Source organism: Parasteatoda tepidariorum, chromosome 9 (assembly GCF_043381705.1).
Source record: "Parasteatoda tepidariorum isolate YZ-2023 chromosome 9, CAS_Ptep_4.0, whole genome shotgun sequence".
Taxonomy (NCBI): Eukaryota; Metazoa; Arthropoda; class Arachnida; order Araneae; family Theridiidae; genus Parasteatoda; species Parasteatoda tepidariorum.
In genome coordinates this window covers 72,930,733-72,957,475 of record NC_092212.1, presented here as the reverse complement: position 1 = coordinate 72,957,475, position 26,743 = coordinate 72,930,733, and the positions used below count along the sequence as shown (strand labels likewise).

Here is a 26,743-nt window from a genome sequence, read left to right as displayed (position 1 = left end):
TATATATATATATTGTTGAAGAACGTAGGAATGAAACACCTCTATTTTCTACTTTAATTAATGTGCGATATTAAAACTTATTTTATTTAAGTTTCACATTTATTTTTTAATGAATTATCCTTTTATTCATCAACATTGTAGGTTCTTTTTTTAAATTGATGCATTTATAACAAAACCAGATTGATTCATTTTTTATTTAAAAAAATTATATTCAACCCACTCAGATAGCCAAGTATAAGGCAGCCACGGTCACATATGATGTAACCATTAGTACAACGGTTAGGTCACATCAATATTTACTTCGAAATGTTAAAATTTTCTAATCGCCAAACAATCATCTCAATATTCAAACTCTACGTTTAAAATAATAACTCTTTCTAAAACGTAACAATAAGTAAATTAATACTATTTGCTTCCACCTTCAAATCATAAGAGAAACGAGTATACAATATATGATGAATTTTAAAATTTGTTGGCATCTCGAACTTATATCCGCATTCAAAAACCAAGGTAATAAATATTGGCATTTTCTATTTAAATTATAATTCTTTCAGCAATTCAAGCTGGATTGTTAAATCTGAAATGGTTTCCCTTTGAGAAGAGTTTGTAGTTCTCGAAAAAATAAAACGGTAGCAACATTGGTGCCTGAATACGTATTTGCATTTACAAATGATCTAAGAAATTTAGAGTTACACAATGTATAACGTTGTAATTCAAAATTAAATAACTTATATTCTAAACTTTCCATTTTTGCTTAAAACTTTTTTGCTTAAAAAAAAGAAAAGAACTATCTAAAATGGGTCATACTGAAATGCTTTTAAATACAAAATTTACGTTTAAATTGAAACTTAGTTTTAAAATATCATTCGAAATTTTTGTATTTAGATAAATTTTTTTGAAAGATTACAATGTTTTTTTTCTTCTTTTCAAAATAAACTAATGCGTTACTGCTTGAAATTTGCTACTATTTTAGGCGAGAGTTGCTACTATTTTAGGCGAGAGTTGCAACCATTTTAGGCGAGAGTCTTGAGTTCATATTTCAAGGTTATATATTGACTTACTGTCTAGAGAAAAACTCACGTATAAATTCTTTTCCTTAAGTAAATAAAAAAAAAATCAACGACAGTAAAATGTATTTAATTTATTTTCTATTGTTTTCGGCAGGAGTTATATATCAGTAAACTATCCCGACTTATTAACAGCGTATACATATATGTTTACATCTGGCATCTAATAGTTATATTCTTTAAAGAAAAATTTATTTTAAATATTTTTACTATAATAATCTTTAATTTATTATTGTGAAAAAATTGACATAAAATGTAGTCACAACATGTACAAAACAATTGTGACTTTTTACCATCAGGTATAGAAAACTCCAGTCGAATTTTGAACATTCATGCCTTTTGTAAATTTTTCAGAATTTTGATTGACGATAAATTCTATCAAACAATAAAATGATATATTCTACTCGTTGATTTCAGAAAAAAACGATTGATTCGTATAGTTTAAAAACGATCAGAGCTCCGGTTAAAATATAAGTATTCAAACTAGTGGGGAAAATTTTAAAATTTCGATTAACGATAAATTTCATCTTGTGATATCATGACAATAAATTATCACTAAAACAATTTTAAAAAAATAGTGCGTGGAGTCCCTCCACGCGGAAGAAGTTAAACTTCGCAACCTGCGATGCTAATTGTAGAAGAATCAGCTGTCGTAGAAGGATCACTAGTTCTATTCAACGACTCTTTTTCTTGCTCTGCTCGCTTCCGTGCTCTGTAATCACGGTAATATTGTGCATTTTTCCCCTCGTGGACCTCTTGAACTAGTGGAAGTGCTTGCGGTTGCCTCATCGCCTCGCCCTGGAAAATGTATTTGTATTATTAATGTATGTGAATGCGTCATAATGTAATTTCAGAAGAGAAAACCTAACAATCAATTGATATTCACAAGAGACGTACCTTTACATAACCTTAAATCCGTCGCATTGTCCGTGGGATTGTTTTCACTCATTTTTTACAATTGTTATCCACTAAATTTGAAAATAAAAAATACTACCCTATTAAATTATATGTGTATCAAAACAAACTAAAAAAATATTTATAGAAAAACAATGCTTTTATGACTTTTATTATTTTTATGCTAGTGAGAACCAAAACAATATGGAAATGAATGAGGGAAAACTGGATCCTACCACGTGATTTCCCGTCCAATGAAAATGTACGGTTAAACGTTTAACGCAACCTTGCTGGAAGTCGCATAAGAAGTATAACTTCAAAAAAACGATTGAAACTTGTGATGTCATCCAACACAGAGCTCTAGCTGGCGCAGCTAGTCGAAACAAGTAGCCAAATTTCAACTGAATGTAAATTTCGCTACGTCATAATATAGAGATCAATTCTGCTTTACTTTGAAGAAACTGTTTTAGCTTGCATTGCCATCGAATACAGAGCAAGATGTTTGAGATTTCAAGCTACTTGAAAAATGATCGAAAATAAATTTCAGTATTTCATTCTCACATTCAATGAAATAAATTAATGAAAATGCATTGAAAATGTTACTAGAAACAGTTGTGAGATTTCAGAGTTCTGTTGCTATAGCTTAAAAAGAGAAACTATATATTTCATTTTATTTCTTAACCGGCGTCGAACAGCAGATTCAATTCTGACTCTCAATATTCAACTTTCCAGCTTTGTAATTTTGAACCAAACCTAGAAGACAGGGCAACTTCTGAATCTAGTTTTAAGAAAGACAGGCTTTCGTGGAGAATTTTTTTAATGAAACTAACGCACATTTGCGTTACATGGAGAGGGCAGTCAAGAAAACCTCGCACAGTTAGTCTGATGTTAAAAGGATTCTTACCCTTGACCCGTCAACCACTGAAGATATTTTAAGTCAGCACTGCGGTGACAGAGCGAACAGGAGCAGAATTTGAAATGGGTCATTTCAAACTGGAAAAATTCTAAAGTCGGTCACTTTATTGGGAGGCGAACGCTCTATCCCCCGAGCCACCGTGGCTCGCTACTATATGTTTGAATTATTTTGACTTTACGGTCTGCCAGTATATTATTTAAATTAAAACACATTAAGAACAAACGATGTTCACGCACGCAAAACTAAATAGCATAAAAGAACTCATTTATATAAAACTAATATACCTCGTTGAAAAACTAATTCAAAGATCATTCAGTATAAAAATAACTCATAAACCCAGGATATGAAAAAAAATAATTCAGATACGAAAACCGACTCTCATCTTAACAAACTGGAGATGAAAAGCTTCGAATTTCGTAAATAAATAAAATACAATTTCCTTCCAGGATAAAACGTCAAACGGAAGTAATTTTCGTTTGATATGAAGTTATTATTTGAAACTGAAAATTGGAGAAAGAAAAAAAATTAAAAAATAAAACAGCAGAGATGCCAACTTGCTCCGGACAGCAAATATATAATTTAAAGTGGTAGTTTATCAATTGTGATTCTTGGTTTAATAAATTCAATTTTGAAGATTTTTATCCAACACTATTTCTAAATAATTCGTAGGTTTATAAAGTTCACCACTTAGTAGTACTCATTTCAGGCTACACATTTTAAAAAGCGCGCCAAAATAGTCAGGTGTTAGCAAAATTTACTTGAAGTTATTTACCGTTTTTTAAATTATTTTGTCGTGTCCGGAGCAGTTGGCATCTCTGAAACAGTATATGAAATTCTGGGCGAAGATTATTGGCGTCTTTTATTTTTTAATCTTTGGCAAATCCGATCCATTTTTAGAGTCGATCTTATATAGCTTTCAAATTATTAGCCTTTAAATTGCAGACACTGTAAATGTAACTGCTGCTATCTAGTTAACTCTCTCAAGGGCAGGAAATTGTTTTTTTAAAAATAAAACACCAGAATTGGCAAAATTATTTTCGTTTGAGTTCATAAAAAATATGTATTTTAATGAATTCTTACATTATTTTATTTACTTATAGTTAACGTTGAAACTCTTCAGAGATTTATTATATTCGCAGTATACTGAAATAACTTTTAAAAAAAGGTCTCTCTTTTAATTGTACATATTTAGTTTTCATTAATTTTTAATATTTCCTTTATTTCTTTTTTTCTTAAAAAATAAAGTATGATTTCAAATAATATAATAAATTATTGTTATTCCTGAACAGCAGCCAGCTACTGCGGATTGTCCGAAGTATTTAATTTTTTTTATTTAAAGTGGTAATGAATCTTACATATTTTTTTTTAAAATCTTATATTTATAAATTTAATTTAATCTGATTTTGACTACCACAATTTGAAAAGAAAATCAATCCCATATATAAAATAAAGGATAAAATTAAAGATGACCATACCAACTATGATGCTAACTTACTCCCAGAGTACAGTGATGCCAACTGCTCCATACACGCCAAAATAAGCAAGTTGGCATCTCTGGGTCACTAGTGACCGGCGAAGCCAAGATTATCAGAAACACATAACTCGAGTAAATTTTTAATACTATTGTCGTTACTGAAATGGTTTGAAGAAATGAATGCAATATAGAACACAGAAAAATAGTCTTATTTATACACACATCGATGCCAACATGCTCCGGTCAGCGAATAAATATTTTCAAGTGGTAGTTTATTAATTGTGATTCTTGGTTGAATAAATTCAATTTAATAGATTTTTATCAGCCACTATTTCTAAATAATTCGTAGGCTTATGTAATTCACAACTTTTAGTAGTTACGTCATGTTATACCTTTCAAAAAGCAAGCAAAAATAGTCAAATATTTACAAAATTTAGTTAGTAGTTATTTACCTTTTTTTAAAAAATTATTTTGGCGTGTCCGGAGCAGTTGGCATCTCTGTCAACATTCCATTGTGAGTTGTTGTTTACAGTGCAATCAAAGATTATTTCTACATCAAGAAATGATATGTCAAAGGGTTAAAAGATTGAAATCTGATGTTTCCTTCATACATTTATGCCAACAGAAATACCAATACTATCAAAAAGACAAATAATTCAGAAGATATAGAATCAGCACTACAGTAACTCGGCTCAAAAAATTTTATTGAATTCGTTGCAACAATACGCATTTGCGCAAGCTTTTTTAAAATTTGCCCCTGCTGCTTCTTTAATTTTTTTTATAGTAACGGATTCTTTTTTTGAACTATTATAGCAAAAAATTTTGCCCGAATGAAAGGTGCTAATTTGTATTTTCCTCAACAGTCGTGTTTTATTATGTATTTTTGAAAGAAAAAAAGTAGTTTCGATACTACTTCTTTTTTAATTAATTAATGGAAGACAATTAAAAATTTATTGATTGGCAATAAAAACTAAATCTTTTAGAAATTTGGTTATTCTACAATTTGCAAACATTTTAAAAACTTCAACGTGAGAGATCTGGAACAAAGTAGCGTTTTATATGACGTTTTGTATCATTTACAGGTAGCAATGTAAGAAATAACTTCAAACCAAATTTACAAAACAAAGAATTATACAATAACACACAAACTCAGCTAAGGATTAGAAGAAATTTTCCCAAAACGGGTACTAAGTTGGCAGCCCTGTAAATTAGAAGAGATCGATAAAAATACCTCAATCTACGTATTCGTCAACGCAAAGTTAATACAGTTCAAATATTTTGCAAAATTTCAAACAGATATTACACTGCGTTTTAGAGAGGCTTATAGCAATATAAAAATACATCAAATATCGAAGTTAAACAAAATCAAATTATCGAAATTTATCTATCTTTATTTATCTATCTTTTATAAAATTAACTCAAAATTTGTCTTTATCGAAAAGCAATATTTGCGGATAAAAATAAATGCATTTATTTTATGTATGCACATCTTTGAACTGTTAACATACATCGAACTTTATTATAATAATTAAAGCTACATATATTTCTTAAATTAATTATTCTCGCGTTCCAAATAAATTATTTCTGAAACCACTTTACTAATAAATCGGGAATTCAAGTTTTAAATTATTAGGAAAGACAACTAATATTTGTAAATTTCCAGATTAAATAGAATGAAAACTTCTGTTTGCTTCCATTTCATTTCATTAATAATTATTATTAATGATTGATAACTGTATTAATAAAGTTCGATGAAATTTTAATCATTTATAGTAAATTCTTTTGGAAATAACTCATTTTGATAAATAGCTTTGATGATTTCGGTATAGAATAATGCTCTTAGTGAAAATTTCTGTTTTTAATATAGTTAAAATTATTTATTAATTCTGCTCATAGATTTTATAATATACCGAATACACTATAATTTAAACAAGAGATGATCGGAAATTATTCATTACATTAGATGCCATTTCGGAAATTGAAATTTTGAAATATAAAACTAAATATATTTTTAATATTCTTAAACAATCATATTAAATATTTCTTATATTTTTAGAGAACCAACTTTCTTTAATCTTTCGCTTTATTTGATGATTAAATATATAACAAAGTATATACATAACTATCCTGACAGCTCCAAATTTTTTTTATGCTATGTTTATGTGTAAATTTATTTTTTCCTCTTATTTTTAAAGCATTTGGAAATATTTTGAAGTACCGGGGTTCTATCTGCGGTGACGACTTGATGACTTCCAAACTTCAGTTCATATCTACCAGTTTGATTAGGAATTAAAGACCGTTAGTTCGCAATCAATACATAATTGCCATGGTTCTACCATTAGTTGGATTATGGATTTTGGAAAACTGGATTTTGATGAAAAAATAAAAATGGAGTATCAGCAAAAAAATTTCATGTTTTCTTTGAATTTTAGCAAAGTTTAGTAAAGAAAAGATATAACATTCTCTAAAATGAGTTTTAAAAATGAAATGATAGCTAAAGCAAGAAACTAAAGCACTGAATTTATAAAAGGGCACCACCCCAATTCATTTCCCAATTTTTTTTCTTCTTATTCAGGACACAAATCTGTCGCACAATAATGCTGTATACAAAATTTCCGGAAAAAAAACCACGGCTGGTATTGAAAAGANGAAATGATAGCTAAAGCAAGAAACTAAAGCACTGAATTTATAAAAGGGCACCACCCCAATTCATTTCCCAATTTTTTTTCTTCTTATTCAGGACACAAATCTGTCTCACAATAATGCTGTATACATAATTTCCGGAAAAAAAACCACGGCTGGTATTGAAAAGATTAAAAAAAAAAGGCATTTGTCCTTTATTTCTTTGACGCCAATGAGATACCGGTGTTCCTTATAGATATTTTTTTTTCTGACGCTAAAATTTCAAGAAAAAATATGATTCATTATTTTTTAATTAAAAAAATAGCCAAATAGTCAGGGACAGATCAAGACAAATTCAGGCCCAAGGCCCACCAAATTCTCCGGGCTCCTTACAAAATATTTTGAAATTAAATTACTGAAGTTTACAAAATATTTCGAGTAATTAATCCAAGCAATAGAAAAGAATCTAATGTACTGCATGATTCATGATAAACATTCTAAGAAATTTTGAAAGCAGACAATTGAGGATTATTTTTCTTAGATAAAGTTTACGTATCTATAAATTAAAGCAAAATATAAAATAACAAAACAATGTTATGTCAAAATAAAGGTAGTTTCGTGACCACAAACAATTGAAATCAGTGATTTTTTCTAAAATTCACTGATCAGCTGAATTATTTTTTTTATTGTACGCTGTAATTATTTTTTATTTAGTACTTAATCCAACACAAAGCTATCCCACCTTCCATTAGACTTTTTACTAATTTTTGAGGCCCCTCAAAAATTGTGAACCCTAGGCCCATGCCTATTAGGCCTAGGCGATAATCAGGCCCTGCAAATAGTTATAAATAAAATCCGTTAAATTATCGGTATTATCCTGAACAAAAAATAAAATTTAAAGAAGTAGTAGTTTGATTATTTTTTCCATTCATCTATCAATAATTGATTTTGTAAATTAAAGAAATTTCAATCACGAATAACTATTTCTTGGATCTAAATAACTGCTAATAAGTACGAAATTGAAAAATAATTGTTTGGAAGTGAGTCGTGTTTGGAAAATTTAACTTTTAACTCAAAAAAAGATACCGGTGTTTCATGCTGTACTTCATAATCATAAATGATTAAAATACTAAATATAATTATTTTGAGTTAAATTAAAAACGAATAATTAAAAAAAAGTACAAGAAGTACGTTTAATGAAAATTCTGCATCATAAGGTTAAAAAGATATCATCAGGAACCAAAGGAATACTCTGAAGAGGATTTTTGTTCGAGGTCAGGTTTAAAATCATCATAATAATGCAAACGATATATATAAACAACCTCTTAACAACACAGAACTTTTCTATTCCTAAAAGAATTCAAAAGAAGGCCAAATGTATACGAAATATCGCCAAGTCACGTTTAGGGTCGGTCTGAAAAAGAAGACTAACAATCATTATCAAATATATAGCTGGATAAAAATGGCAGATGGTATTGCTTTCTCATCAATCATAGTTAAAGGGGATGATTTATGTTTTCTTTATTTGTCTTGTGGCTGCTGAAAAGGAGGACTTCTGCGTGAATACAAAATGGTTTTTAGTTTGAATTTGGCTCAAATCTTTTGTTTGGAAAAAAGATATTTTTCCTGGGTAACTTGAGTGGTTATCAGTTATCCGCTGTCACATTTTCTTTTCCATTTTAAGAGGATTTCAGCATTTATCAAATGCAAATTTTGGTCTTTATTATTGCATTTTTTCTTTTCATTTCACTGGAATTGATAAATAAATAAATGATGGTATTGAAGTATTTTTTTCACTGCATATTTTTTTTTCGTGATTATTGACGATTAATATGCGCATCATTTATTCAGCCAACTAAACATAAATTTTAACTCTATATAGACTGAAAGGGCTAGTTTGACTCTTTCCAGATTGTTTGTGTGTCGAGAAATTAGACGTACAAAATCTTAAAATATAATCATAATTAATTTAATAAAAACACATAGACTTGCTCAACGAAATTAAATTTTATTTTATTTTTTGCTTAGTGAAATTATTACGGCTAATTTTTTTTTTTTTTTTTAAGATAGAAACTAATTATGATAAGCTACTCCTAAGCACTGGACGGAATAGTTTGGAGGAATTACCTTTTATACTGAATCAATTTATTTGTTAAGAAATCCTCTAATTAAATTGCAGCCTTAATAAAATAACTTTAATTACTTAAGTTAATTGTCCTGTGTAATAAACAGTTTATTTTTATTTAATACTATCCAGATTTTGTTTGTATAAACATGGAATGGGCTGTGGTTTATGAACAGCAACCCCTGATGAATATAGGTAATACGCGTAGACTTTACTGTTATGAAAGAATGTATGACGGCCTTCTATCCATGTAAAAAAGCCCTTTGAGTGAAGGAAAACTAATAAAATGGTTTATTCCTAATTTTCGTGTGATCTAAACTCTACGACAATTACTTGTTTAATCAAATTTTTTTTTTACAATTTATTTGCTGAAATTTTTTTTATTAATTTTAATTGTAATTTTTTCATTTTTTTAAATACATTTTTCTACATATTAAGGGTTTTATTGCTTAAATTTTTCAAGTAAATTTTATTAAAATGTTTATTTCATTAATGACAGTCCTGAAATATAATTTACTTTTTTCCACCAAATATATTTTTAAAAATTATTTTATACAATTTAAGCTATAAGTACAGTTTTATATTTTTTTCTTCTAAGCGAAATTTTGTTAACTGCTTGATTAGTATATCTATTTTTAAGGCATTTTAACTCTTACAACACATCGGTAAGTTTGTTTTTTTTTTCTTTTATCTTAAAATTATTTTCAATCGCATTTTTATATTATAGCGATACAAACCCATAATAAGGAGTAGTTTTTATCTTAGCATAAATATTCTTCATTTTGAAATCCGGCATTTATCATCGTAAAAGAATGCGTCCTGAGGAGAACCTATACGTTTTACCATTAAAAAAAATTTCTATTTTATTTTATTTTATAATAATTAGTGTTTATATATATATCCTAGAACGTTCTGGAAAAGCATCTAATTTAAAAAAAAATGATTTGAATTGAATTATCAAGTACTATTTCTTGCAGAAGGGTTTAAAAAGGCATAAATAAATGAATTTCGCAACGGAAGTAACAGTTTAAAGACTGAGTAACAGTTGAAATTAAATAAAACCTTTGGATTGATTTAACCCGTTCAGGGCCATGATCACATATACGTGGTGACAAAAATCTCCCTTCTCAACCCACGGTATCATACATGAGACTAGCTTTTCCGAGACCAGTTGCCAAGGTTCCCAGGGACGAGATTCCAATTTAGAACGTTTTATTTCAAATTTTAAATGAAATTAGGTTGTTTAAGTCCATTCGAATTTTAAATATTGCCTCGCAAGCTTTGATCTTTAATATGCGCTTTCGGTTCCAAGTTTTTTCCTCCTTTCTTTTTTTTTTGATTCGTGTATTTAAACAAGTAAACAACTGAGTGTGTTCGATTTCATCGAGAAAATTGGGTTCGTATATATATGTGGACTCAATGGGAAAAGGATGGATTTCTTTATGTGGATGTAGATTTCCAGTTTGCAGATTTGGATTTGATGGATAGCATTTTATATGTTTCAATACTGTTTTGCCATTATTGACTTTTTAAGTAATGTTTTTTAACGTTTTTTACAGTATAGTTAGGAACTATCAACGCAAACTGTTAACAGTTAATAAACTGTAAATTCAGTGTATTAAATAACAATAATGTATTTGTATGAATTCTTAAATTAAGTTAGGCTTAATGGGGATAAAGACCCAATTTTGTGCGCAAGTGCAAGATTTTGAACAGGTCAATCGTCAACATTTCACGACGTTTTTCTTTTCTTTTTTTTCGTTTTATCTTTCTTTCTTTTTTTACCCACTGACACGGATACTACAGGTTAATACCAAATAAGTAATGAAGATAAAATGTTGCTTAGTAAAATCTTATACACCCCATTTAGCCTTGTTGTGTTACTTTTTTCCGATATCTTTAATTTTTCACACTTAATTCTAATGCTAAATTTGCTGTTACAAAAAATTTAAATAATTTTATCAACTTAGATAGCTACTTTAAGTACAAAAGTCGGAAATGTTTGAAACATTTCATGGAATATGATTCTGCTCTAACTCGCGTGGACTAAAATGGTGGTGAAATTGGAGAGTTTCCAAGGAAAATCAGAAGAAAATAAATAAAAAAAATAGAATGGCGTATACATTTGAGCATAAACAGAAACAAAAACATTTTCACTATCATTCTTCATATAAAAAATGAAGTAACATAAAAAGAATTCACAAAAACTTGAAAAACGAAAGAGAAAAAAAAACAGAATCTTTGAAATATTATGAAAAATGGAGTAGATCGATTAAGAAAGTGGCATTTGGTCTGGCAGAAGCCCTTTTTCAATGGTATTTTTATTGCTCCATGTTCATCTTTAATGATCCCTTCGGAATATTTATCGCTACTTGCTCCACTTAGTTATTTATTCTAAATTTTATGATTGGTGAACCCAGCAAAAATGGCATTTTTGATGTTTGTAACATAAGAACTCCAATGAAATGAAAACAGAAACATGTTTCTACCTCAAACAGTTGATGTAATGATAGATGCTCATTTATTTCCGGAAGGCTTTGAATTTATTTACCTTTTAAAATAAATTTTATATGCCATTTCAAAATAAAAATGAAAAGACATCACATTATGCAATTAAATTCAAAGAATCCTTAAGATATAAAATGGATTGCTAAATAAAATGCAGGGTTTGTACAAAAATATGAAAACGTTTTTATATTTATTCTATGCAAATATTTATTTTACCAGAAAATAATTTTTGAGAGATTTTACATAGCAAAACCGTTGTCATAATTTGAAAAATCATGCTTGTATAACTTTTAGAACTGATATTTATACCTATGCAAAATTCAGATCGACCAAAGAGGAAGTTAATAACTTTTTCTTAATTTTAATACCAAAAATTTTAAAATCATGTTATAGGATTGCGATATTTATACAAGAAAGCTTTCAAAATTCTAAAGGTATCATTAAAAAGGAAAAAAAAGCTTTTGACTAACTGCACTCATTTTGGTCGAAGCAACTTTTAAATGGGTTAAAAGGACATCCCTTTTTAAAAGCTTCAAGCGTGATCTTTTCAGTTGTACTAACAGTTTCGCCATGTAAAATCTTCAAAAACATTTGCTGCTGAATAAAGACTGTTAATATAGGGTTAGTATTAAAGAATTTTCATAATTTCGTCCAATCCCTGCAATTATCAGTGTATCCTGTAACGAAATAATTAACCTTTTTCACTAGAAGTTCTTTTCACAGTAAAAAAAAAAGCGGACGCAACTACTAAGCGTTTACAATACAAAACTCACTTTATACTTTTAGATACATTTAAAATCTGGGTATCTGAGGCTATAATCGGCCATTTACCCATTCACTATGAACTTATACATAAATGAAATACAATAAAGAAATGAAAAATTAAAGAAAAGTGCTCACTTACTCCGTGAAAGTCCAAAATCAGTCTGGAAATCTTGAAGATTAAAAACGTCATAAGAACGTCAGAGGCTGGGCTGGGCATACATGAGACGCCCATATTGCTGTCGTTTTAGACTTTTAATCGTACATTTTAACATTTAAAAATTGAAGGATTCAACACTAAATAATGTTCTAAAAATGTCATACCAAAGTTGAGGCAATAAACAACTGTAGTAAAGTCCGATAAACATAACTTGAAGAAACTTCACATTGTTTAAAATCATACTGATTTCGAAAGAGCAGTGGACAAAACTGAGAATTGTAAAATACTTTTTGGTAGAACGGTGAAACTTAGATTCGCAGATGAATAGTTACTAGTAATCCATTCAGAAGACAAAAGTTTCGCTAGTGGCAAACGAACAAGTTGACAGTAAACCTAAGTGCTACTTCTACAGCTCTCAAATCTGTGAAATATTCTAATTCAAGCCGCTTCTTTAATTCATCGCCGGTCGCTTATTCAGCTTAAATACATTGACCGGATCAGTAAACCGCAAACTATCTGGAAACATTCAGATCGATACAATGTTACTTTCACAACAAGGCTAATATATCTAGCCTATTACTTAGGAGGAAGTCCGAAAACAGTCAGGAAAGTTTGAAGGTGGAAAACGTCACTAAAACGTCAGTGGATGTCTGGGGCATGCATAAGATGCTCGCATTGCTGTCGTTTTAGATATTTAAACAAGTCTTTTGACACTTCAAAATTGAACACAGTAAAGTTCTAAGAAAGTCAAGTTCATCTATAATAAAATCCGACAAACACAGCTTGGAGAAACTTCACTTTGTTTAAAATCACACTGATCTCGAAATAGCAGTGAACATAACAGGCAAAACAATTACACAATTTCCATATAGCACATAGAAGCTATTAAATAAAGTGGTTCCTAAACAATAATATTTAAAAATTTATGGTACCAGAAAAAGATGCTCCGAGTACAAAGGGTCAAATAGCTGCAAGATTTATTTGCAATCAATGATGCAATACATTTGAGTTATTTTTCAGATTGAAAATAAATGAAAATGGTTAAGAAATTTAAAATTAATTTAAAAAATGAGCATTGGTCGTAGTGGTACTATATTTATGTTTTTAATAAATCTTTTACTCCTCAGTTTTCAATTAACCTTAAAAACATCATTTAAGGCACTGATAAAAATAAATACGTAGCTGTTAACTTTCGTGCTCATTGTGGGACATTATTTTTAGTAGTGACAGAAAAATTAAATTAACGATTGTTTTTTTGTTTTTTTTTCAATCTCTCTAGCAACTAAAAATTTTATCGGAAAATCATCAGGCTTTTTATGCATACTAAACTTAGTTCCATGCAGTCGTAGTTCAAATTCTAAATTATACTTACTAAACATAAATTCATTTTAACATTTTCACACAAAATTAAATAAAAAATAAAATTTTCGAGAAATGCGGAATTGATAACAACTATAAGTCATCCCTATAAACTCTTCCGAATTCTGAGAGTAATTTTCCTTTGTATTTAAAATGGTTACAGAACTTATGCATTAATATTTAATTCTTGAGTTTATAAATTTCATTTAAAATGTTATGCGCAACCAATTCATGCTAAGAATTCACATAAATATAGTACATAAGTTAGATACAGTACATGTTAAATTTTATTTAAACCGATATATTTTTTGTTTTCAGTTGTCAACTTAATTGTTATTTCCCATTAAAAAAGAAGACTCTCGTTGGATAATGTATACGTTGGAAGTTATGTTATATTTTATTTAATTTGTAAACAGAGCCTGTTAATCAAATTGTCTTGTTAATGGTGTTTACCGGTCAGGAAAATTTTCTAGACTTTTATTCTAAACTCGATTATTTTTAAGAACTTTTAAAAAGAATCTGTTATCCATGATTAAGAATTAATTTTTAAGAGAAGTGATAATTAACAGGTCCACTAAAAGGGATTTTTGTTTTGATCGGTAGACACTTGAATCTCGATTCCGTCAAATATGAGAAAATGATGTCATAATTCAATTATAAAATTTTTTTGTTTACAAAAGAACAATTGTTATGGCAATCATCGATTTGTGCGTTGTGTCCTTTTTTAAAGGGTGTTCCCTTAAAAAAAAAAAAATCACATAACTGGTGGTAGAAGTATTTCGCTATTAATATTAATTTAGAAGAAAAAACTAGTTAATTTTGCTTACTTTGATACATTTTATTTTAATTAATAACCGTCGTTGAACAGCCAACCCAAATTTTGGGTTTTCTACTTCTAATGTTCAACTGCGTAGCCTTGTAATTTTGAATCCAATCCAGAAGACAAAGAAACTCCTGGATCAAGTATCGGGAGATATCTTGCCTTCGTGGAGGACTTGTTGATGGAAATAACCCGAATTTGCGTTACATGAAGAGGAGGACCACGAGAACCTCCACAGTTAGACTGACGGCAAGGGGACTCTAACCCAGGATCCGTCTACAACTGAGGATATTTCACGTCAGCACTGAGGTCGGAGCAGGCCGAATGTGGATTCGAATCGGCTATCCATCACTGGGATTCGAACCCGGTTCACCTCATTGGAGGGCGAACACTCTATCCCCTGAACCATCGTGGTTCTACTTTGATACATTAAAAATTTTAACATTAGTACTTCGATTTTGAATTATTACTACGATTTTGAATTATTACTATGATTTTAAAAATATCCTTTGTTTAAATTTTGACCATTGGGAAATTCTGTTTAATTTTTGTCTTTTCAATAATTATCTTTACAATTGAGGGGATATTTTTCTTCAAATTGATGGAATACCACAAGGATCTAATTATTCATCTCTCTTAGCTTACTTATTTTTGCATTATTATGAAAAAAATATACTCTTAGAATTAATTTTGTTTTTAGATATATTGATGACTTAATTATCTTTAATTCTCAGGATTATACTATTTTATTTAAAGATAGTTACCCCGAGGAATTAATCTTGCTTCGTAATCATGATGATAATATTAATTTAAATTTTTTGGATTTGGGTATTATAAAAGAAGAAAATATCTGCTTTGTTGATTTATACGATAAAAGAAATAATTCAAATTTTAATATCAATTAACTTATCACTTAGAATTCTAATGTATCTTGGAGCATCTATTTAAATACCACTTTTATTGAAATGAAAAGAATTAAAAGAATATGTAGTAATATTTATTTATCCAAAAAACAAATTGATAAACTCTTTCAAAATTTGATAAATAACAGTGGATACCCAACTAAAGTAATAAAATTCTATATAAAATCATTGAGTTAATCGTATATTATTGTAGATAAGTTTACAAAAAATTTTCTTTGTTAATTTATATAGTTTTCCCATGTACAAATCCATTTCGGTTAAATCCGTGGCCAAAATTATTTACTAAAAATTTCTTTGTTAATTTGTATAATTTTTCCATGTGCAAATCCAATTCCGGCAAATCCGTGGCTAAAATTATGTGCAAAACAGGCAATTCATGCTTCTTTCTCTTTTCCATTTTATATATTTTTTTCTTAAATAAATGTTTATTTTCTAAAATTATTTATAGTCAACTTCTTTAAATTATCCAGTATTACCTTGCGCAGATCCATTTTCGGGCAAATCCTTGGTAACTAATAAATCAAACGCACTTCAGTTATGCAGTAAGAACGCACTTTAAAACAAAACTCTTCTAGTTATTCCTGTATCTCAATTTGCGCTTTTGTTTTCATATTTTGCAATCTGGCAATCATGTTACGAAAATATTTAAAATCATTCTTGAAAAATTTCCCGTTCACGTAAGTTCATTTGATTTCGCTACTCGCTTTATAGATTATGTTTTATGTGTTATTCTGTTTTTTCTTTACATTTTATTTTCTGTTTTTACGTGTTATTTTTACTTATTATGTTCTATTTTATTTGCTGTAATTTTCATAAAAATTTTTTGAGTGCTCCTCACACTATTGTATTGATATATTTTGCTTTGGCTATAATGATACAATATTGAAAAGCACTCTTTTTTGCGGATATAATAGTGTGGGCTGATGAAGAGATTATATCTTTTATTTTCCGGATTTTTTAAAAGAATTCTATCCTTTTTTCAGATTTTTTTCCTCCCAGTTTCTGTTATTTTTATTATTTATTTCCTTTTTCCCCATTTTTAATATATATATATTATANATATCAATATATATATATATATAAACTCAAAATTAATCCTAATAATTTAATGCATCTTAATTATTTAAATCTATATAAATTTAACTTAAAATGACTTTAACACATGAATGACACACACAACGCATAAATAATAAACATATATTTAAATGCACAATAATTTCAGAATGGTGGATTTAAGTTCTGGCAGAATATTAAAACATTTTTGATTAATATTGGTTTTTCAATTCTCATTTCCTTACCACTTGAGAAAAGGATTCTTGGAAAAACAAAAGTTAACAGCTTTATATTTTCACGATGCATCAATACTGAATATAAATTTAAGTACAAACAGAAAGATTTCGGTGTTTTACAAATCACCCCGTCTACGATTTTCCAACCCAGTGGCGTTAGTGACCCGCTCTCCTGTTTGACATTTTCTTAAATTAAAAAAAAATTGATTCTTGACTTTGTTTTAGTTTAGAAGGTAACAAATTTTAAAAGAAATAAAAGCTTTCATTATAATTGCGACCAACTACAACCAAGGGAAAAATCTCCCACAAAAAGAATGAGCCGTTAAAGGCTGCTGGTTTGTAAATTAGCACCCCGTACACTCCTGCGCGTAATTTTTGAAGCAACTGCGCATGCTCGTGTTTGTTACGAACTTATGCATCTTTAGGTTTAGAAGGCGTGGTTATAGCGTTATGAGCCGGTTAGTTTTGTAATGCTAATAACTCAATTGTTAGCTAAACATTCTATTGTTAATAATTATTTTTAAAAAAACTGCTAAAAAATGCGAATGAACTTACTTGTTCGGGATAGCCTGGCTGGTAGGGCACTGGGCCCGTGTCCAGGAGGTCGTGGGTTCGATCCCCTCCTGTCGAAGACTCCCCGTGCAGTAACTGGTGACTGATGCACGTTAAACCTGTCGAGTCACAAAGTTCTTCATGTTCCCATAACAAATCAAACCTCTGGGGGTACTGATCCAGGAGTTTCCTTGTCTTCTGGATTGGTTCAAAATTACAAGGCTACGGAGTTGAACATTGGTAGTCGTAAACCCAAAAAATTGAGTTGGCTGTTTCTGACGGTTATAAAATTAAAAAAAAGTAAGAATGAACTTATTGAATGGCAAGACAATTTCTAAGAAAAGGAGAAAATTTTGGGACATTCTTTTGGACTTAATAGTATACATACATGTTTTTAAATTATGCTTATTTAAATTATTTATTCAAGAACAGCCAACTACATAAAATATGTGTTATATGCTTATTTAAACAGGGTTCCCGGGGGTCTTGTAAATTTAAAAAAGTGGCAACGAAAATTAAACAAAATTCGATAATTTTATTTCCGTTTTACTACCACTAAAAATTATTTTTGAAAAATGTATATATGCAAGAAAATTCCAGCTTCTATTCCAATTCGCGATAAAATAGTATATAAGAATAAGAAAAATCTTCTAGCATTAACCTAAATTTACTACCACCATTAAAATTTTTCAAGGACTACTGGAACCCTGTTTTTAAACCTCGATGAACAAATTTAGCTTATTAAATTATAACTACTTGCAGACATTAATGTCTCAATTTTGGGGAGTTATTTTGAAACTTAAGTTCGGGAGTGTACGGAAGTGGTATTTAAATTTGCAAAATCTCCCTATTGTCATTTTAGCTTTCACTATGGACATTTTTTAAAAAAATTACAAATAAATAGGTTAATATGTTTTTCTCTTAAAAACTGATGATTAAAGAAAAAATTCTCAATTTTATTATACTTAAGTTATGTAATTCATCATCCCCACATCTGTTGACACCTTCCTTTCATTACAGATTGCAATAAAACCTACACCGGCAAAGCTGGAGTTAAGTACCCAATCAGAGTGACTGGTCCTTTCCAAAGATTTCTACCTTTCGTCTGTAGTGTCAATTTCGTCGCCATGGGAGGAGATTTTGGCGATTCCGTAGAACTTTCTTTCTTGTCATTCCAAATAGGACAATTCGAATTTTCGAAGTAAGTAGAAATACATTTGTTATTGTAAAGACTTTTCTTATTTCCAGGAACACATTTACTGTCAAAAATATGAGAATGTACCTTCTTCCTAGTGATGTGAAACGTATCTATTAGAACACTTTTTCAATGCACGACATGATTTTTATTTCCAGGAGCACATTTACTGTCAAAAATATCAGAATGTACCTTTCTTCCTAGTGATGTGAAACGTATTTATTAGAACGCTTTTTCATTGCACGACACGATGCCGCCAAAACGAATCCGATTGTCGGCGAACGACATAGGGTCAAGTAAAATACATGATCAGAAACTGAGCACATATTCACTCACCGATACGATAGCGATTATGTCGTATCCGACAAGGCGATATCGTTTATCGGAATCAAATGCACTCACGTTACGCCTCAAATCGTTTTTATTTGTTGTTGTGTATCTTTCCTGTTCTATCTCCTCTTTTGATATCATTATTTTATTCTTTTAATCAATTTTAGCCGTTTATTTGATCACGTCAAAAGTAAAATTTGATATCATTTTGCTCTGTGAGCTCGTAGAAGTTAAAGAACGTTTAATGCTTGCCTAAAGAAGCTAATGACATTCATTTGGGTCTTTTTGTAGCTTATGGAAAAGCACATAAAAATCTCCTTCAACATATATTGCTTTATTTATTTCGTGCACCCAAAAACGTTTCTGCACTGCTCGCTTCTTTCTTCTTAAATAAAGTGAGTATAGAAGCTCGAGGAGACGATTATCATCGGGCATATTTAAGGTTTGCAGAAAAAAATTCGCAGCAAACAAACAACTGCGCACTCAAGGTCAAAGCATTAAAACAAGAATTTATACTCCTCGGACGAACGATATCGGACAAGTGAAAAAACAATTGCTTGAACGATCCGGCAACGAACATTGTCGTTCGCACATTTGTTGCCCGATTTTATCGGTATCGTGTCGTGTACTGAAAAAGCCCCCTTATTGGGACCAGAAAGTAATGTAGTTTTGGTACATTTGATATTTGTTATCTAGATTTTATTTTAAATCAATAATGTGTTTCCCCTCATTAGCAACAACCTTTCAATGCCGGATTGAATATAAATCGAAATGGATCAACTAACGAATATTTAATGCGCCGGAACGACATTACTTTCCGTTCCCCCTAATATATAAAAGAAGAGTGAAAATTTTTGATATATTTTCAAGTGGATATATTTTCGTCGTAGCTATTGCTTCAGTGTTTAAATACCATATTTTATTGATTTAAATTCTAAATAAAAATATTTATAGTATAATTTCTTTAATTATGACACGCTTTTCTTGTTTCTGCAAGTAATAAATAAATAAAGAGTTTAAAAAAAGATTTAATATCAATCTTTATCATGTCGAATAAGGATACATCATATGATTCCTTTTCTTATAATTTGGCGAAAGATTTTTCATAATTTTAATATAAAAGAACAGTAAGTTAATTGAAATATCCATACCTTAACAATCAAATATTTCATTGAAAAATGAATGTAACGGGGTGTCTTAAATTTATTGCTTTTCTCCTCTATAATTAAATAATTTCTTAAGCCAGTTATTCGAAATCAATTATTAAAACAGTAATTTTATTATCATTTTATATATTTCTGAAGTTCAGGGGTTTTCACGGTTTGTCTTGTCTAAGAAGTTACTTTATATGATCCATTCTTTTACAATTTAGAGAAGATTTTCGTTTAGTGTTTAGCACAAAAAAATGAATAGTTCAGGGGTTTCAAGTTCGAACTAAGACAAGATCTCCAAAATTTTTTTAAAATCCCCGTAGAAAACATTTTACCTTCGCCAACGATAAACGGAGAAGATTGCTTGAATTCGAAATCCATTCAATTCTGAAGCTCCTTGAAAATAAACTTCTGAAGAAGAAAAATAAAAGTTTGCGTGGATTCTTCTAAATCCATTCCATTCTAAAGCTTCTTATTAATTCATTTTAGAAAGAAAAAAATTTAGTTTTGGCTGAACAATAACAATTTGGAAAACCAAATTTGTTTCTGTTGATTTGATAGAGTTTTGAATATGTATAAGAAATTCCTCTCCTAAATGAAAAAGCTATGTGAGTTCTATTGCAGCAGCTGCTATTATAAAGAGCAAATATCACTCCAAACTAAATTCGATAAGATTTATCGAGTTTTTTCAGAGGTTTAACGAAACATCAAGCCCTCCTCCTCATATCGCACTAAATACACTATGTCCACATTGAATCTTCAAGCGAGGAGGATAATATTTCTTTATTTATATCAAATCTAATATATCGCATCCCTGGAGGAAAAGTGTCATAACTCTAAAATGCAGCATTTGAGAAAAATCAACGAATACGATAACCCTTATTCTGAATTAGACTCAAAACTGACACAACTGCTCTCAGCTGGTTAAATTGCGAGTTAGAGATGTGACACTTTTTGAGCTTTATGGGGCACTTATATAACACATTTACTGTCAAAAATATCAGAATGTACCTTTCTTCCTAGTGATGTGAAACGTATTTATTAGAACGCTTTTTCAATGCACGACATGGTTTTTATTTCCAGGAACACATTTACTGTCAAAAATATCAGAATGTACCTTTCTTCCTAGTGATGTGAAACGTATTTATTAGAACGCTTTTTCAATGCACGACATGGTTTTTATTTCCAGGAACACATTTACTGTCAAAAATATCAGAATGTACCTTTCTTCCTAGTGATGTGAAACGTATTTATTAGAACGCTTTTTCAATGCACGACATGGTTTTTATTTCCAGGAACACATTTACTGTCAAAAATATCAGAATGTACCTTTCTTCCTAGTGATGTGAAACGTATTTATTAGAACGCTTTTTCAATGCACGACATGGTTTTTATTTCCAGGAACACATTTACTGTCAAAAATATCAGAATGTACCTTTCTTCCTAGTGATGTGAAACGTATTTATTAGAACGCTTTTTCAATGCACGACATGGTTTTTATTTCCAGGAACACATTTACTGTCAAAAATATCAGAATGTACCTTTCTTCCTAGTGATGTGAAACGTATTTATTAGAACGCTTTTTCAATGCACGACATGGTTTTTATTTCCAGGAACACATTTACTGTCAAAAATATCAGAATGTACCTTTCTTCCTAGTGATGTGAAACGTATTTATTAGAACGCTTTTTCAATGCACGACATGGTTTTTATTTCCAGGAACACATTTACTGTCAAAAATATCAGAATGTACCTTTCTTCCTAGTGATGTGAAACGTATTTATTAGAACGCTTTTTCAATGCACGACATGGTTTTTATTTCCAGGAACACATTTACTGTCAAAAATATCAGAATGTACCTTTCTTCCTAGTGATGTGAAACGTATTTATTAGAACGCTTTTTCAATGCACGACATGGTTTTTATTTCCAGGAACACATTTACTGTCAAAAATATCAGAATGTACCTTTCTTCCTAGTGATGTGAAACGTATTTATTAGAACGCTTTTTCAATGCACGACATGGTTTTTATTTCCAGGAACACATTTACTGTCAAAAATATCAGAATGTACCTTTCTTCCNCAGACAAGTAGAGCACCAAAGGTTTAAATATATATATATATATATATATGTGTGTATACAGGGAAAAGAACAAATCAAATATCATATGACTGGAGTACCATGAAACAATTTTAAAATAGCTGGGATCATTAAAATGAATGTTCATGGTTAGATAAATACATAGTTTCCAGCACGAAAATACTATCTCCCACATATTTTCCAGTTGGTAAAAAATCTTTCCTTAAAACGAAAGAAGTTGGCATGCATGCAAATATCGATCAACATCTTGGAGGTTAGGAGCTGCTGTCACAGAATTTTATTTTTGTTTCAGATCAAAAATAATTCTTTAACTAGTTTTATTGCCTAGATTAGGCTGATAATATGCATTAACAATACGTTAAATAATTACCAAAAGGAAATACATTAACGGATGCTACTATAGCATTTTTTTATAATATACGAAAAATTAAAAAAATTGGAACATTTAGTCACATTTCTAGTCTTGAAATAAATCAAACCTGGAACACCCTTGAACTTTGAGAGAAAAGGGAGCATACTGCACAACTTATATGTTTTAAAAAATATTATCATTAAAATATAGGCAATAAAATTAATTAAATTTCATTGTGAGACCATAGAATTTGGGTTAAAAAAACTGTTTTACAGCAGATACACTGTAAAATAATGAATGATATTTATCAAATTTTGCATGTTATTGTCCCCAAATTCAACTCTTGTAAGCTATTAAAGTACTTTCACTGCCTAAAGTAAGGTCTGCCATGAAAGCTTACATAACAAGTTTTCATGTTATTTTCTGTAAATATGAATAATTCTATTTTCATAATTAAATAATTAATATTAATGAATCATTGGTAATTTGAATAGATTACATATTAGTCTAAGAAAAAAAACGCAGTTTTGCAAGTTTTAAAATCAAGTTTGGCATTTTGTTGATATTAATGAGGATATGGAGGTAAAATTTATTTAAATTGCCAAATGTTACTAATAAAAACAAATAAATCAATTTTTTTGCTACTTTACACTTTATAACATCCTCTTTTCTCTTATAAAAACTTAATTTATCCTGTGTTTAGAGTAAAATAGGTATAAAAATAATTTTGTTTAAATAAGTAATTTGGAAAAAAAATACTGAAAAATATATGTGTCACCTTTCCTTACTGTAATTGGGAACTACTTCTACTACTACTGAGGCTCTATGTGCCACTATGTGCACACCATTTAAGGATGTTTTTCTTTCCTACGCAAAATCAGTAATCTTAGAAATTCGTAAGCATTCTTATTAACTAGTAATGCTTTAAATTTTAAAAAAATTCTTTTTCCATAAAATACTTGTTTACATAATATATTCTCAGTAAACATTTATCTTTTTCAGAACGCTTGACACAGCATGCGAAAATGGTTACATGAAAATACTGGAACCAGTTTCAAGTATTCCAGAAGAACCCACAGAAACACCAGATTTTGGCATATTCTGCGGCAAATTAAGCGAAAGAAGAGCTACATATTATTCAAAATCAAGCAACATCTCCATTATTATTGTGGTTCCGAGTAGAATGTCGCTATCGACTTCAACATTCAGTCTGTTTCTAACCTTCAGATTTTTAACACGGACTCGATCTCAGACCGGTGTTAGGTCTGCTTTCTCGAGCTACCAATTCGGAAATGCTCTGCCGGGGACATTCTGCGATCGAATGTTTCTGAACTGCCATTTGCGACCTTGCAAAATACGCAGCCCCAATTTCCCAGGATTCTATCCCCGAAACATCACTTGCAACTACCATATCAGACAAATGCAAGTGCCTCACGCCAGTGTGGCTTCAATTGTTCTTCGCCAAGCCAATGAATACAAAATTTTTATACCTAGAACCGGAGATTCCGTTTCAGCAAATTCTGTGACAAGTGTTCGAAGCTCTTTGCTTTCTACGGATTGTTCTGATAATAGTGACTCAGTAAAAGTGTACGACGGACCAACTACAAATATGCCTCTCTTGGTAAAATTTTGTGGCGATGGAGCAATGCCTACTGTGATATCTAGTGGATCAGAAATTTTAGTTCAGTTACACAGTTCCCCATTCAGTGTTTTATGCAGTTCCAAATTAGAGATAGAAGTTTCAGTGAAATTTGAAACTGAAAAGTCAGCTTTCATGCAAAGGGATCGAAACAGGTGTGCTTATATAATAGACGCTAACAGACATAAACGACATGGCGTTATTATCAGCCCAAAATACACGATGCCTGAAAATTCTTCATGCAGTTATAAATTTATTGGCTCGTCTAGTCATGACAGAGTTTGGATTTATTTTGTTTCATATTTGTCAAAAAGTGTGCCTAAAACTTTAATTGTTGATGAGGATGCAGATACATGTTTCTCTAGCAGGTTGGAGATATACGATAGCCATGATCGTTGGCCTATGTTAGATTTCAATGATGGCTTTGACTCGTATCCCATGCAGTTTTGTGGGGAAGATAACATTCCAAAAATGTGCTCACATGCAGCAGATTTTCCACCCCACTATAACCCCGGACGTCCATGCAGAGTTCCAAGTGAAAGTTATTTATCATCAGGGCCCACTTACGCACTTAAGCATTCTTTTTATTCCATGCTGGATGCAATTGATTTGTTTAAATATAGCCATTTTGTCGCCCGTTATGAATTCGTAGACACAAGGCAAGATGGTATTGCCATTGGAAGGACAGAATGCGATCGGAGGTTCGACAGTCGTACAGCTAAAGGAGGATTTATATCGAATTCAAAGAATGTTTTCTTATATGGAAGGGGTGGTCGAGAAAATATATCATGTGCATTCCATTTTGTAGGTCTACCCACAGAAAGAGTCCGCATCACAATATTTAACTTAAAGCTATCGGTAAGTGATTCGGAAAATATGTGCGAGACTAACTATAACAGTTTAACGCAGAGATATCAGTGCATATCTCCACCTAGAGTGGCAAAGAATAGAATAGCTTCATTGAGCGCTATTGAGTTTTGGGAAAGTCACTCTTCAACTATCGGCTGTGTATGCAATACTACTTCAGTTGATCGAAGTAAAAAATTCATATTCGATTCTCTGGTTAGCAATGTAAAACTGATTTTCTCTGTAAATTATATGACTTCCTTAGAGGATTTCAACGATTTCAATTTCGAGGCTAAGTTTGAGTTCTTTAATTCAACATTTTGTGAGACTCACGTTTTCGATGAGCACCAAGGAATAAGCCCAGAAGGATCTATAGAGTTTCACATTCCACAAGGAAGAACAAACTTTACGAGTGGGGACGACTTTTACCACCCTCTTCGCTGCCGTTGGCAAGTGAAGTCGTTCACTGAAAAATACTTGTATCTTCAATTCAGCGGATTTGAAATCCCCACAGATAATTGCAGAGAAGGTATGGTCGTGCTGGTTTTCTTAGAATCCCATTTATCTAATCCAACTGCAACTGCCTGCGTGACATCAGAAGCCCATCACCCAAAAAACAAAATCAAGGAGTTCCACCTGTTTTCTCAGTCTTGGTATAATGAAACATACAGCATTACAGACAATAACAGGGATTATATATTCATTGAGATAGTTTCCAATCATAACTGGAAAGGTATAAGACTACACTTCCATTGGATGGAAGTAACGAAACCTTTTTACCGTAGTTTATCTGGACGACCATTGAGAAATATCGATTGCATTTTTGAATGTCCAGAAATCGGAGCTTGCATTGACCCCCACCTGTGGTGTGATGGCGTAGGACACTGTCCATCTGGGTTCGATGAGTCTCCAGCAAACTGCCATCCTCTGGCTAAGAGCATGGAATACTTATCGTTAATAGTAGTGGTTGGAGCTTTATTATTATTAATTTTGGGTTTTTTGGTTGCTTGGGCATTGATAAGACATCGGCATTCGCAACCTTCGTGTTCAGATGAGGATGAGGATCGAACTAAAAACTGTAATCATCGTTGCTTGACGCCTGTAGATGATTATCAAATGGACAGCCCCTTGCACTGATTTTTTCCACCAAATTTTTTTATGGAAAAAAATGACTTTTTATGTGTTTTAATAATAAATTGTTTATATGTCTTATAGAAATAAAGATTTTATTTCTACTATTTCCAAGATAAAGTCATTTATTTTCTACGTAACAAAAAAACGGTCAAAGATGTCATCAACTTTAAGAAATAGTTTATCTCTTTCACAAAACAGTCTCAACTTTAGTTATAATGTAATTTTCATTTTTTAAGCAATTAAATTTATTGTACTTAAATTAACGAAAAACAGTCAAAGATGTCATCTACTTTGAGAAATAGTTTATATCTTTAACAAAATAGTCTCAACTTTAATTACAGTATAATTTTCATTTCTTAAACAATTAAATTTATTGTTCTTAAATTAACAAAATACAATCAAAGATGTCATTTACTTTGAGAAATAGTTTATCTCTTTAACAAAATAGTCTCAACTTTAATTATAATATAATTTTCATTCTTAAAACAATCAAATTTATTATACTTAACATGACATTTAATTAAAA

At 30.4% G+C, this 26,743-nt stretch overlaps 1 protein-coding gene across 1 annotated transcript in view; it reads left to right on the top strand.

The window, feature by feature from the left end:
* Positions 1-26,323, top strand: part of LOC107446160 (uncharacterized) — a 67,501-nt gene extending 41,178 nt beyond the window's left edge. Inside the window, exons 3-4 of the mRNA XM_016060732.3 lie at positions 18,492-18,672; positions 23,601-26,323. Coding sequence (XP_015916218.2) covers positions 18,492-18,672; positions 23,601-26,220 — 2,801 coding nt within the window. The 3' untranslated portion in view covers positions 26,221-26,323. The remainder of the gene's footprint in view (positions 1-18,491; positions 18,673-23,600) is intronic.
* Positions 26,324-26,743: the final 420 nt, after the last annotated feature.